At 38.4% G+C, this 13,702-nt stretch overlaps 1 protein-coding gene across 15 annotated transcripts in view; it reads left to right on the top strand.

Moving 5' to 3' along the window:
* LOC113684397 (voltage-gated inwardly rectifying potassium channel KCNH6) overlaps window positions 1-10,981 on the top strand; it is a 34,301-nt gene extending 23,320 nt beyond the window's left edge. For 13 of the 15 annotated variants that reach the window (XM_089191908.1, XM_089191906.1, XM_089191911.1 and 10 more), the window contains 7 exons: window positions 2,525-2,732; window positions 4,868-5,136; window positions 6,146-6,542; window positions 6,727-6,926; window positions 7,461-7,713; window positions 8,259-8,461; window positions 8,815-10,981. In XM_089191908.1, coding sequence (XP_089048034.1) covers window positions 2,525-2,732; window positions 4,868-5,136; window positions 6,146-6,542; window positions 6,727-6,926; window positions 7,461-7,713; window positions 8,259-8,461; window positions 8,815-9,447 — 2,163 coding nt within the window. In that variant the 3' untranslated portion in view covers window positions 9,448-10,981. Of the gene's footprint in view, window positions 1-93; window positions 414-1,631; window positions 2,177-2,524; window positions 2,733-4,867; window positions 5,137-6,145; window positions 6,543-6,726; window positions 6,927-7,460; window positions 7,714-8,258; window positions 8,462-8,814 lie in introns of those variants that run through there. The other 2 variants (XM_027201870.2, XM_027202076.2) reach the window with 2 other exon arrangements.
* The last annotated feature ends 2,721 nt before the right edge of the window (window positions 10,982-13,702 follow it).

The raw sequence follows: 13,702 nt of genomic DNA, 5'->3' as shown, positions 1-13,702 counted from the left end.
CCATTTAATTGACTGGTTTGACAATCGTTAGCATTGTACAAAAAAAAAAAAACTGTAAACTGATAACTTAAACGCCTAAGGCGTTAGGTTTACGATTGAGTATAACCCAAACGTAAGCTTTGCAACTGTAAACATGGTTTCTGGGCTTGTACTGTGGTCAGCATTTCGACTTGCAGGTGTCTAAATTGCTTCTAAAATAGGTTTATTCGTCGACCCAAAGGCTCACAATGTTAGCAATTACTCCCTCGTTCAATTTCTGGCGAGTGAAGGCTGCACGACGTGGAAAAGGAACGGCGGTAGAAGTTTGTCATTTGCTGTGTTAGGCTAAAAAAATAAGCCCAGCTATTTTAAATCTTTACCTTGTGTTGCCCATGCCTTCTTTCCTTCCTTCCAGAAGTTTTATTTCATGTTTGGTAAGAGCTGAAATACTTTTGAAATCTCTTATTATTATCGAAGTCCAAATTTGTTGAGACAAAACTAGGCTATCGAATGCTGTTTTGATGTGTAATTTTAGATACACTTGCTACAATATGATATGGTACACAAGGCAGTAATTCTACTCGCTAGCTCAATGCGTTCATATAATTCATAGCTTTAAGTGCCAAACTTTTATTAAGTTTGTATTTCTTTTGCAGTTCTGTTATGTAGTTGAGCTATATTTTCACTCAGAATGGCTCATGTTTACACGCCACTCAGCCTAAACCAGCCAAACCGTACCTCGTGCACTTCAAGCGCTTTCGATTTCTTATGCACACGAATTGCACTCTACTTGAGAAAATATGGTCTCCAATTTCGTCTTGAAGTTTATTTTATGTTTATCATGGTAATATCACATGCAAATGCTTGGCGCGGGTTGGTTTCTTAATTTCAGAATTGCCCCGAAGTTTAAGTCCAGGCTGTCTAAAGAGATTGCGATAAAAGTTAACGTGATCTTTCGCATAGAAGCTTAACTTATCTTACAAATTGCGCTTCGATAAAAAAAGGATTAAAGGAGAAGAGGAGGTTGATGAAGCACGAACTCGTAGAAACTAGATATTCTTTTGTTTGTTCTCTACAGCACCTGCTACTTTATTCAGTTTATCGCGGTCACATTTAAATAATGGTAAAATATGTCGTCGGTTTTCTCGTTTGTGACAGAATCAAACATCCCCTCCCTTCCCTAAATGAAAGGCTTCAAAATTATGTTACAAATTTTTCATGACCAAATTTTTTGGACTGCGAAATCAGAACGGAAGTCTTCTTCCGCTGTAGATGAATTGCCTATGTATTCTTTGTTTCACTGCCTTGCTGAATCAACTTTACGCAAAAGCGTTGAAAAGATACGAGAAAGAATTAGAATTTTAACTCAGTTTTCTATCAAGTGACATTTTCCTGATCGGTGAAGTAAATTGGTGCTGCAATAGCAAAGTGGAGGTGGCAACAGACGTTAGTACTTCATCAGTTAACTTAACAATGTAAAAAATAAGGCTTTGCGTTGTTAACCTGTCGCTGTTTAAGACATGAGGTTTCCTGATAGTTTATCCTTTTATTCACCTAATCGCGGTCGAAAGTAGACTTTTCTAAGAAAGATGCAAACAGCATTACGTATTAGCGTTGTGTCAGTCAAAATACTCATTTCATGAGTGAAGCACTATATTGTTGAAATTTGACAACTGTCGCTTCAAAAACATGCTAACCTACGTTTTCGCCGGAGGCCCGACCATTTGGTTCGATTCGGCTAGTAGTTAGTTACTTTGGAAAAAAGTGACTTATACTCAGGGGCGTGTATTCTCTTTCCAGTCTCGATTCCAACGCAAAAATATAATTTTACAATCGACTTCGAATGAGAGTTATCAATTATTCAAGCGCTCGCGACAGATGTTGCTTGTTGTCTCACGTCTTGGATACAAAACTTATTATTGCTTCAAACCTTTCCTCCATTGTCTTCATATCTACAGCTCCAACTGTGCCAACATAATATGTGAGATAACATGTTACTTAGTAAGGAAAGCGATGGGTCATCGACAGTTCAATTTTGCCAGGAGATGATGAGGTTAAGCGACCACTGCGTTCAAGGTTTTAGCGACCTGTTTATCACAAACCTCTGAGCCAGTTTGGCGCGTTTGTTGTTAAGATCTTTTTCAGCTCAAAGTGTAAGACTACTTATCACGCGTAGCAACGAGATCGTTTCGTGATGGTAAGCGATAAGGACACTGTAAGAAATGCAAACTTATTTGTTTTGACAAACTTAGAGCTAGATGTACGTGATTAAGAAGCAGGTTATGTGCATATGCTATGTGCATTTATTTCGATAGTTTAGCTTCTATTGTAGCTTACATGCGTGATAATGGTGTCCTCCTCGTGACTAACGCGAATTTTTCGTGGTGTAGCGTGTTTTGCGCCTCTTATCCGGTTTTGCCTCGTCTATACTCTATTTTCATTTCAACAGATTTCTTTGTATTTTTACTGCCACTCCTTATTTCTGTAGATTGGTAACGTTTCACTGGCTCTTTAGTACCTCATTTGATTGTTTTTATTCTTTCAGATCATGGCGGCGTTCAAGAGATGGCGCTCGAAGTACAAACGCTACAAAAACCAAATTCCCGAACAGATGAGGAACAGAATCATCCTACATTATGGACTATTCAAAATAACTTGGGATTGGCTGATTTTGATTTTAGTGCTTTACACTGCTATTGAGGTGCCGTTTGTGTCAGCTTTCATAATAGCGCGGGATGAAGTCGAAAACCATGGTAAGGACGCCCTGACTGGTCAGTCAACACTTTGTTAGTCTATCAACAGTTAATTTGCGTGTGTCTCTATCTTTTCGGAAGTTGTGAAAAACCATTGCAGTGAACTTCATCAAGTGAACTTGCTTCAGGCTGCGACAAGTTTAGCCTGATAAATCTTAAGTAGAGATTTTTTATCTCGCTTCTCAAATTTTAAATTTTGGAATTTTAGTTCTCTGTTATCTTGGCCAAGTTTGTAATTTAGACTTTGGAAGGTTCGAGATTTTGTTTCTGAATCAGCATCAGATAAATTGATGTTTTTTTCCTCCCCATTATTCCCTGAATCCTTCTGGAAGCTCGTTTTATATTTTTAGTGCCCAATTTCGTTCAGCCCACAGGCAAAATGAGCATTACTCAGTAGTTTATATTCTTAGAAACTTTATAGGTGCTGTATTGTGGGTTTTTTTTTTGTTCCAAGCCTAATGGTTCAAGGATGCTTGCATGTTTTCCCAAAAAAAGGGGAAAAAAAAAGGAAAAACGAAAATGCTCGAAGAGGTTTAAAACAAATTTCCTTTCCAAGAGAAGAACTGTTAGAATCATAGTTTTCAATTTGAAATTACATATGATCTGCTAATGATTTGCCAAAAAATGCAAAAGCTTTGCAAATACTTGTAAATATAGTTTCCTAGATCATTAGCCAAAAGGTCTGAGATCACGGGGGATCTCACAGCATGAGAATATGAAATGTTCAGGGCATGATAAAATCTTCATAAAAACTTTCCCGAAGGCCCTTCACATCATATCTGTGTTTTGCATGCTAACACTTAAAACATCTCTTTATGGAGGGCCTTGAGGTTATCTATATTTTTTCAACTGGAGGAAACCTCTTGTGTTTTGTGATAAAACTGCTTTCTCACGTCGAATACACTTTAATCCCGTCACGAATTGGGAGGAGGCGTCAGTTCAATTAGAGATGATCAACGTTTATCACTGTATCAAAAATGCCTGAAATACAATTTTTTATGGACATTTGAAACCGAGTCCATTATACTGTCTTTTTGACGGAAGTATTCTTCAAGCAAACCAGATATTGAAAATGCTCTGCTAAGCTTGTTTTGTATTAAATTTTCAGGACTACCATTTACAAAAGAAGTGAAGATTTTTTTCTTTCGGATTCAATTAACAAGATTATGATCATGCGCGGGAGCAAAATATGCCGCCAACTTCTGCCATATGTAAAGTAAACATAATTTCTCCGAACAATGTGAAAAACTACCGGTAGCCATAAGTTGCCTTGCGATTAGAGTCTAGGGTGTTTTTCATGCTGTTGTGCTAAAGGTAGAGTTTAGAAAAAAGAAGAAATGAAAAAATTAATTTTGGCACGCGCAACATTCTGTATCACACAGAACTTTAGCATTTTAACTACCATAAGACAAATTAGAGTGCAGCTGTTCCCAGCAGTATGTCGATTCTATGGCTAGCTCTCTTTTGTGTCCAAACCTCAATTAGCCAGAACTACCTGAAAGGAAGATCAATAGATAGACTTTTGGCCTTACTTGCATAAACTAGTGTTTATTTAAATTTGCATTTTAAGCGGTCGAAGATAATGAACGTTGTTATAATTATTTCAACTGCTATTTGCAGCCTGAGTGTCTCAGAAAGGGAAATGATACCGAATAGCGCCATAACTCCCTTTACCCTTAACTCTCAAGAGTGATTGGCTGCTAATTTCTCCTCACAGTATCACTCTTGAATCAATTGTAAAGGTCATGAGAATGATAAAAATGGTCACTAAGTTAAGAAATTCCTGATTTTCAAAAAAAACAAAATTCTCTTCTTGTCATTACCGTAAAATATAGAGAGTGGAAAGTGTGAAGAATATAAACGTTAATGTTAGGGTGTAAATGGTTATTACGTTGAGACGCCATGATGATGCTACTTTGACGTTAATTGAGCGACTAATATGTTCATTCCTTCATTCATTTCCTTTGATGTGTTATTTATTTATGTATTAACGTAGGTATTTTTGATACATCAATTGCTATCCAAACTCTTAGGGCAAGGGAGTGTGATAAACTTTGTGCCAAGTAAGACACACTGGTTCAGATCCACACTAACTAAAAACTAATCGCAGTTTTCTTTTTTTTATCGATTCGCAGCTGGTGGATCCTCACTAGATTTTTTCGAGAAGTTAAGACAGAGGTACCCTGAGGCTTATCCACTTCTGTACACTGATCTGATCATAGACTTCCTTTTCATGATCGACATTGTCATGAACTTCCGCACCACATACGTCAAGGAAGGAGAAGTCCTCATCACCAACCCGTGGAAGATCGCGGTTCATTATTTTAAGACTTACTTTGTGGTAGATTTTGTAGCTGCCATCCCTTGGGACTTACTGGCCAGCCTTAACTCTGGGACAGAGGAGGTGAGAACTGACCTGAAACATACCGGTTAACCCCTGTACACCCTTACATCAGTGTGCAGATTCTCCACACCGCTCTCTGTACGTTCCCTATGAAAATTGTGAGGAGAATAGTATATTTGATCATTTAAAACATACTTACCCTGGCGTTTATTCCTTCCTATTCATAACGTTGATATTTGAATCAGTGGCGATTGTGTAAGGAGAAAACGGATGATGGTCACTCTTAGAGGTTAAAGGGTAAAAGTCGCTGTTTTAAGCAATCCACAGACCTCAATATTATTTACAAGTGGATGTTTTAAGTAAAGATATAATTTTCCATTGCTGACTTTACGAGTGTCTTAGACGCTGTTCCTGAAAAGGAAAAATTTAAGATATGGTTAGCACATGGTTTTGCTGATTAGCGGCTGAACGTTGTTTTAATACCGACCCTAACGGCACGTTAATTCACCATTTTAACGAAGGTCGCAGTTTAAGGCGATCAATTGGCCTCACTATCTTTTAACAAGCGAGTTATTTATGTGGTGAGATCATGCACTTCATTGTTAGCATTCATTACACTTTGTTAGGTTGCGGCCAAACCTTTGATTTTTTTAGACGGTTATTAAAATTCTCGTCTTTATTTTAAATCATTTTCGTGCTCCTATAGATTTGGCTTTCCAAATGAAATTCATAAACCCTCACATCCCAACATCAGTATGCATATTCTCCATACTGTACTCTATACGTTTCTTAATATGCTGGCAAGGAGAATTTGTTTAACAATCAAGAGCTTCTTTAGTTGGTGATCATTTCCTTTATTCTCATGACCTCAATGCTTGCTTTAGTAGTGATACTGATGGGGGAAAATTGGTACCAATCCCTTTCAGGGATTAAAGGGTTAACAGTGGACAGTGGTTTTTACTTTAAGAGAGCAAATAGTAGTAGATGCGAACCATTGGTCACAAGCGAATGATATCGTGAAAAGTGTCGACTTTCGATAAAGGTTGATCTGCTCTGTTTTTACTTTCAGAACACTATGTTGTTTAGTCTTCTTAAAACAGCTCGACTATTACGGCTGTTTCGTGCCGCGCGGAAGCTGGATCGAAACTATGAGTACATGACGTCGTTATTGTTCTTGATGATCATGTTTTTTATGCTGGTTGCTCATTGGTTAGCCTGCATTTGGTATGCAATCGGGCAACAAGAGGCAGTGACGTACGACGGCTTGTCCTGGCTAAGTGTTCTGGGTTATCAGTTGGAGAAACCGATCGAGGATGGAGATCCGACCAGCGGTCCCTCTCTTCGATCCAGATATCTGACGTCGCTTTATTACGTCATGACTCTGTGTACAACTGTGGGTTTTGGTAATGTGGCAGCAAATACAGATGGAGAGAGGATTTTCTCGATATGCTGTATGCTTATGGGTGGTAAGTCCGTACGCATTTTAAATTGGTATGGTATTGGCCCCCTCCTAGATGTTCATCGCAATTTGCGATGAGTTTAGTTTCGTGATTTCAACGACATTTGTGTACAGTTATTAGCAAAATCTGCGTCTAAGGATACATGTAATCTTCAGGCAATTTACAGTAATTCGATTTTTTTTGCCCCCAGCTGTGATGCACGCTGCTATATTTGGAAATGTGACGGCCATCATTCACGGCCAGTACTCAAGTAACTTTCGATATCGCAAGGAGTCTCTGCAGATAAACGAATTCATTCGCTATTTTAAGATTAAAAATCCGCTGGCTAGAAGGCTCAGGGATTATTCGCGCCACACTTGGTCTCAAACCAAAGGAACAGACATGGCAAGGGTAAGTATCACGTGTTCATTTTACTTTCATTGCTCTCTTACACGGACACTGTTGTCACCGGTTTCCAGCGCCTGTGAGCGATATCTGTCCGTTGATTCCGGACAATGATAAACTAACGAAAGAAAAACGGCCGAAAGTAGCGTTTTACAGATGAAGATTAGTTTTCAGCACCAAAAGTGATCTAGGATTGCTTTGGTCCAGCTTTGCTTCGGTCTTTGACTGGTTTAGGAAATGCACGCCACTCTCTCTGATCCCAAACTGAGACTAGTTGCAACTCGCAACCCAGTGTCACTCACGATTTCCTGCGCTTCCGTTAGTTGGCCCCTTATCATTGGAACCGTAAGCGAACCAGTTCGTGTTTTCTAATGGGAGGTTGAAGTACTTTGAGTTCATTTTTACGACACTCGATCGAAATGCGACTGATTTAGTTAAGCAGTCTTGTCACACAGGTTACTTTCGTTGAGTGAACCAAATTTAAAAAAAAGCAGTTGGTTTCAAGGGATTTAACGTACTTTTTTTTAACTTATCACGCAGGTCCTTCAAAAGTTTCCGGATGGTCTTCAATACGAAGTTCACCTTCACATGCACCTTACTGTTCTGTCTCACTCATTTCTCTTCCGAGATTTCGAAGATGGCTGCTTGAGAGCGCTTTCGAAGAAGATGCACCGACATCATCACCTTCCTGGCCACCAAATTCTACACGAGGGTGATGATGTCGACTCTGTGCATCTTGTCAGGCGGGGGAAAATCGACATCATGATGTACAGCGAAACACGTGGAAGAATGCGTGAGTCGACAAAAATGTTTCCAGGGAATGGAAGGCTTTATAATCATGTATTGATTTAAGGGGATGAAAATATTTTAGCGTAGGTATCGTTACAGTTGTCTCCTACATTCTTAAGGAGATTGGTGCTGTATTCTATCTTGATAAGATGACAAGATAAGGCGCTAGTGAAGGCAGAAAGCGCTCAGCGGCGCAACATTGATATCCGTGGTAAATAAATATTAAACATTCTTCCTTTTGACTGACTGACTGACTAGATAATTTGATGATTACCAACCGACTAACTACTGTCTGGCCCACTGACTGACTGACTGACCGCCTGACCAACCGATTGATTGATGATTGATTGATTGATTGATTGATTGATTGATTGATTGAGAGATTGCTTTGAAATTTTGATGTTACAAACATAGATATGTTTTTATTGATCTCTTCTGTTGCTGCCCAAAATGAGCAAAAGCGTTTTTGCGGATAAGCATGCAGGTGGCCGTATTAAACAGTTAAGTAACAGTCCTCTAATTCCTTTTTATTTTTTGTCGATGTTAAAGGAGAAGGAGATGCATACGGTGCCAGTTTAAGGCAAATTTCTTCTCGTCCACGGGCTGTAGTGACCTTACGAGCGTCAACATGCGTAGACTGTCATGTGATAAAGCTTAAAGATCTGGCAGACATATTGAGGTCATATCCTAACCTACGCTCTCAGCTACTGAGAATGATGGACGCTGCTGATCAAAATGATCTGTATGATGAGGTGATTTATTTTGTTTTACTCGACTCGGAATTTACTAAATGTATACAACCCGTTCGGCCCCGAGCGTTCCCGGGTGGGGGTGGTTCTGGACCTAATGGACCCTTCCCTTGTATCCGTCACTGGTTATTCCATGAAATTTGCTCTACATATCCCTCACTAGCCAAGCGCGGGGGCCGTACTAACAAAATATCGGCCCGAGGACTTGATGGGAAGTTCGATATCCTCGCAGTAGGTTCTCTACCAAGCGTGGTTAATGGGAAATTTATTACTTAATTGTCGCTAATGATTCGAATAATTTTGAAATATTTCTTAAAACGCAATTTTGATAAGATGACTGGTCTTTTTTCTTACAGGGCGTTGCAAATGAAAATGGTAATGGAGGCGTTTACGAAGCTGGCAAGAATGGGTCAGGGTTGAGGAAATCATCTTGTACGCACAAGAAAAACTCATTGATGGTGGATCACGAATTTGAAATGAAACCAATGCTAGGCGTTCGAAGCAGTAAGTTGCTAGAAAAAAAACCTCCTCACAGTTCGAAAGAGCGGCTCGGCAATGGAGACTTAAACAAGTACAAGAGTATTTCTATAGAAGATAACACCTCCAATGAAACAATTGGGCGTTTTATCAACGTAACGCAGTTAGTTAACATCGAAATGGGATCGCCTGATGATGTAAATGAAAATGTTAGAACTAGTGAAGAAGATGAGGAGGAGGATGAAATTATCAAGAAGGATTTTACAGAGGAAGCTCCACAGCATAAAATAAGTTTAGCGAAGTCGACCTGCTCTGACTGCAAAACTGAGTTTAGGCCTTCGAGAAAAGCGAACTTTGAGGAACGTTTCGAGGAAATGGCTACTAATATGCAGAGACTAGAAAGCAGAGTGGAGGCTCTGATATCTCTTTTAGAGAGAACTGGAAATAGTAATGCACCGCCAGGAGGTTCTAAAGAGGAAACGAAAGGTAATTTTTCTGTGACGTCTGTCTGATTTTGGATTTGTTAGAATCTCGCGACTTCACGAAGTCAAAACGTTTTCCTTCGCCTTTGGAATCGAGTGCTGAATCATTTGTCCAATGGCAAGCTAAGAGAAGAAACTGTTCTTCCCCTACAGAGAATATTGATGGAATTACACAGGCATATCGAAATTACTACGACTACTAAGGGAGCAGTAAATTTCGGCAAACCAAAAAAACTTACACAAAGTACAAGGTAGTTTCTGTACTTTAAGTATGTTCCAAAATAATGCACTTTTTGTGATGCAGGTAAAAGTAACTTCAATAGACAATTGTTTCATGCGAAAAGTCCAGAAGAAAAGTAACACGTAGGCAATATTAGCGTACATGCAAACTTTGAAATTCTGATACGTTTTGTACTGCCTTGAATAGTTTTAGAGATCCTTTCGACTCCAGGACAAACTCGAAAACACGCTCGAGGTCTTAATACAAACTTTTAGGGAAATAATTGAAAAAAAATATTCTATGTCGAGCTTCATTGCGCTCAGTAAGCAGTTTCGGTATCTTGCATTCGCCTCGATGCTATTTTCGCGGAGTTCGTCCAATGATGTTGACGAGCATTCCCGCTAAAACTGTTAACACAAGTTCGTACACACTCACTGTTCCACTTGTGGAAAATCTGTGAACTCACGGTCATTCTCATCTAAGAATCTGATGCTTTCTGTGCCCTTCGATAGTTTTCTATAAAAGGAAAGCAGTAATCAATGTTGAATCAATAATGGCACAGCAACAAATGACCTGCAGGCCTATTGTTTACCAAAGGGTTCTGTCAAGTGCAATGCGGAAAATTTTTACCACAAATTTATCATTTCAAGCAGCAATTTAATTAACTATTTCAAAGAACGCGTTTCTATCCAGAAAATTATCTATCCTCTTCACATTCGTAGAAACTTTCTGAGAATTTTTCAAGTAATTGTCCTTTTTGAAAAAAATGTAACCAAAGGTTTTTGTCCCGTTTGTTTTTATGCTTGAAATAAACAATTAGCGGAACTGAGAACTTAAACAAAAAAACACGTATATGCGAACTTGGTCCAATGAATGGTCAAAATAGCGCAGGTATGTAAAGGATTTGTCTTAATTAAAGAAGTCCTGAGAAAAGAATTACGATGTAATTTGATCACTAACTGTTTCTTTGGCAATTATTAGTTATTGATTATCAGTAATTCATTCAAATTATAACAATAAACTAGTTTTGTAAGCACCCCGTTTTTTCAAAGAATTGTGAAAGAAACTATTCTTTAACCTTTTTCTTCTTGCAAACGATTGCTACCTAACATAACTTCATTGTTTTCTTTTATGATTTCTCACGATCAAAGCTAGTTTTGACGCTCAATTTTAAGCCGTCTTAAAAAACAAAATGCTAATTTGTAGAATGTGTAAATAATAATTTTGTACCATTAGAGCAGTTTTGGAAAACCTGTTGAACAGTAACTATTTATTACCAAAGTCAAGAATTTGTATTACATCAGCTTAATAAAAAAGTAGTCGTTGAATAAAGACTGAGTGGAATAGTCGTGTATTTTTTTTGTGAAATGCCGGGAGTTTTTGAGGGTCCTGTTTCCGGGGCGCTTGAGAGATATTCTCCATTGCAGCCTGGTCTTGTGCCCTCAAAATAGAAGAAGATATCAAAGAATCCACGCAATTTGCGTCCAATTAGGCCAGGTTGAGATGAATTTGTCATTTATTTATTTCTCTTCCTTTCTATCCTTTGGGAATTTACTAAAAAAAAAAAAAGAAAATTGCAGTACAAAACTGTGAGAAACTTGACCAGAGAAAACCATGGTCTTCATCGCCGAGAACGAGGTTCATTTATAAAATTATCGACATTGAAAATGATTTTTAAAACGTCTTGCAGCCCTACCCGCGCTAATTTTAAAAGTAACTCAGTTAGTAAGCTGTCAGACTTCAATTAAAAATTCCCAACAATTGTTTACCAATTGTTTTGGCAATTAATTGAAAGGCACGGGTCTATTGGGATTATTGTCTCTCGATGCTCCGGTTTACATTGAATAGCAGCTACTTGTATCCTTAGGAAGTGATCTACTTGAACAGGAGGATGACAGTAACCATCTATTCATTTTTATCCCCTTCCTTAGAAAGTAAAACCAACGCTTCCCTTTCTCCCCTTTTTTCTACAATCCTGTCGTAGTAAATAAAGACTACATTCTTTTCATTCTGCATTCTACTGGTCCAACCTTTTCTTCACAAGAGAAATAAGATACGTTGATTATTATCATATTTCCTTTGTAAGAAGACGACAGTACATAACGTTCATTTTAATTGCATTCTATTCCATTTAACGCGCTTTGTGTGAAACTAAACAGTTACACATTCTTAATTCTTCATTAGCTGGCTGAACGTGCAAACAACATTCCGTACTGTCTGTGACGTACAGTCGATAATTGGCCGGCTGTATTGTGCATATTCATCATCATTCGCTGTGCTTATATCAATATTTCAGGACGAAATGATGTCCCTATGTTCGTTTTGTCGGCGAAAATGCCAAAAAATTCGGAGGATAAAATGGCATTCGCAAACTTCTATTCACACTTAAAAGATCTTGATCCAAATTCTGGTGCATAAAACCAAATACAGGTGAAGTATATGAAAAACCATTAAAAAAGAAATCTCTTAGCGACTATTGTAAAAGCTGCAAACTATTCCTGATAATATATATCATCAGTAAACGAACACTTGTCAGATAGCTTTGGAAGATTCAAGCTAAAACGTTTTTAGAAGGAAATGAAATCTTTAAAAAAGTGCTCGGCAAGATTTTCGCACAGTCTTACTCTTCATTATGCATATAGTTCTAAGATAAAGAAAACAATGGTGGAAAAGATGATTGGCTTTGAGACCGTGGCTTTATGTTAGAACAGTGTAGGGTTATACGATAATCTTATCGAGTGCTCAATATAAAATCAGGTGAACTATTCCTTTACCAAACTCGTTCCTTAAAAAAAATTTAAATTTAAATCAATTTAATATAAAACATCTTGAGCAAAGAGGAAAAGATGAAAAAAAATTCTTCTATCCTGGTGCGTAAAAATTCACAAATACTTGAATAACAGTGAGACGAAAATATTTTCAAACGTTTTCAACCAGCTAAAGTTCTCTTTGGTAATTGTCCTTACTGTCTGCCATACAATTTCGGAGAATTTGGCATCGGATCAACTAAAACTCTCCTCATCGCGCTTATGAAACCATATCAACGCCCACGCGGTATTTGCTTACATTCATAGTAGATAGTGCCACAGTCATCTCAAAAAGTTGGATCATTTGCCGAAGAATCTCAAGATTTTACAGCTTTCTTTACGAGATAGTTACGCTGCACGTTTGAAGAAAAAGAGATTTCTTTCTCAGTCGAAAGAATCGCTGCAAGAAACAACTAAATTTATTAGCTTCGCAGCACCGTTCGCAAAGAGACCGAAAGTTGTAGTCAGACAGTCCTCTTGGCCCAAGTCTACCTGGTCTTCCAGGAGCGCTTTAACGGGCGGTACGACAAATATTGTGAACAGTTTCTTCTAGAGAAGAGAGGCGATCGGTTTCTGGCGCGGCTTGATATATTGAAGATTTTCCATAGCCAGTTAGTAACAAGGCGGAGACGTCGTTATCTTCCAAAAACATATCTATGGCTTTCTACCGTTCTTCTTCAAATGTCTCTATCCCAAAGGTTGCGCAAACTTGCCTTAAAACCTCGTCGTAAGTCGCTATTGTCCGTAAAGTTGACCATGAAAGCACTTTAGTCAACAGCGTAATCATTAGTATAAAAGAAAACCACCAACTCTAGCAATCAGAATTCACGAAATAAAATAAGGTTAACCAATTAAAGTCATTATATATTTTCTTGCAAAAGAGTTACTTCATAGAACACGCTTCGTGGACGTTCCTTCCCTTCTGTTTCTCCTTGGGAATGGGGGGGGGGGGAGGGGTGAAGGGTACAGCTACACGTAAGCTATGTTCTCGCCATTTGTAACAGTTATCTGCGATCTTTAAGAAGAAAGATTCTGACCTAGAAACGGATTTTTTATATTACACTTTACGAGGTCTATTTCGGCGGGGGTAAGATCATTCTGTTGAATGCGATCACAATAATGATATCTCGGGAGATCAGGGCCGAGAATTTAAAAAAATATTTGGAATTTGGGAGAGGAAGAAGCCTCTGTCATCAATATATCATTTTGACAGAAAAAAGCCTCAAGCTTTTTAACACAACATAATAGCGGCCGTGTT

Source organism: Pocillopora damicornis, chromosome 13, assembly GCF_964200805.1.
Source record: "Pocillopora damicornis chromosome 13, jaPocDami1.2, whole genome shotgun sequence".
NCBI lineage: Eukaryota > Metazoa > Cnidaria > Anthozoa > Scleractinia > Pocilloporidae > Pocillopora > Pocillopora damicornis.
The sequence above is the reverse complement of the archived record's forward strand: the minus strand, read 5'-3'. Positions and strand labels throughout refer to the sequence as shown.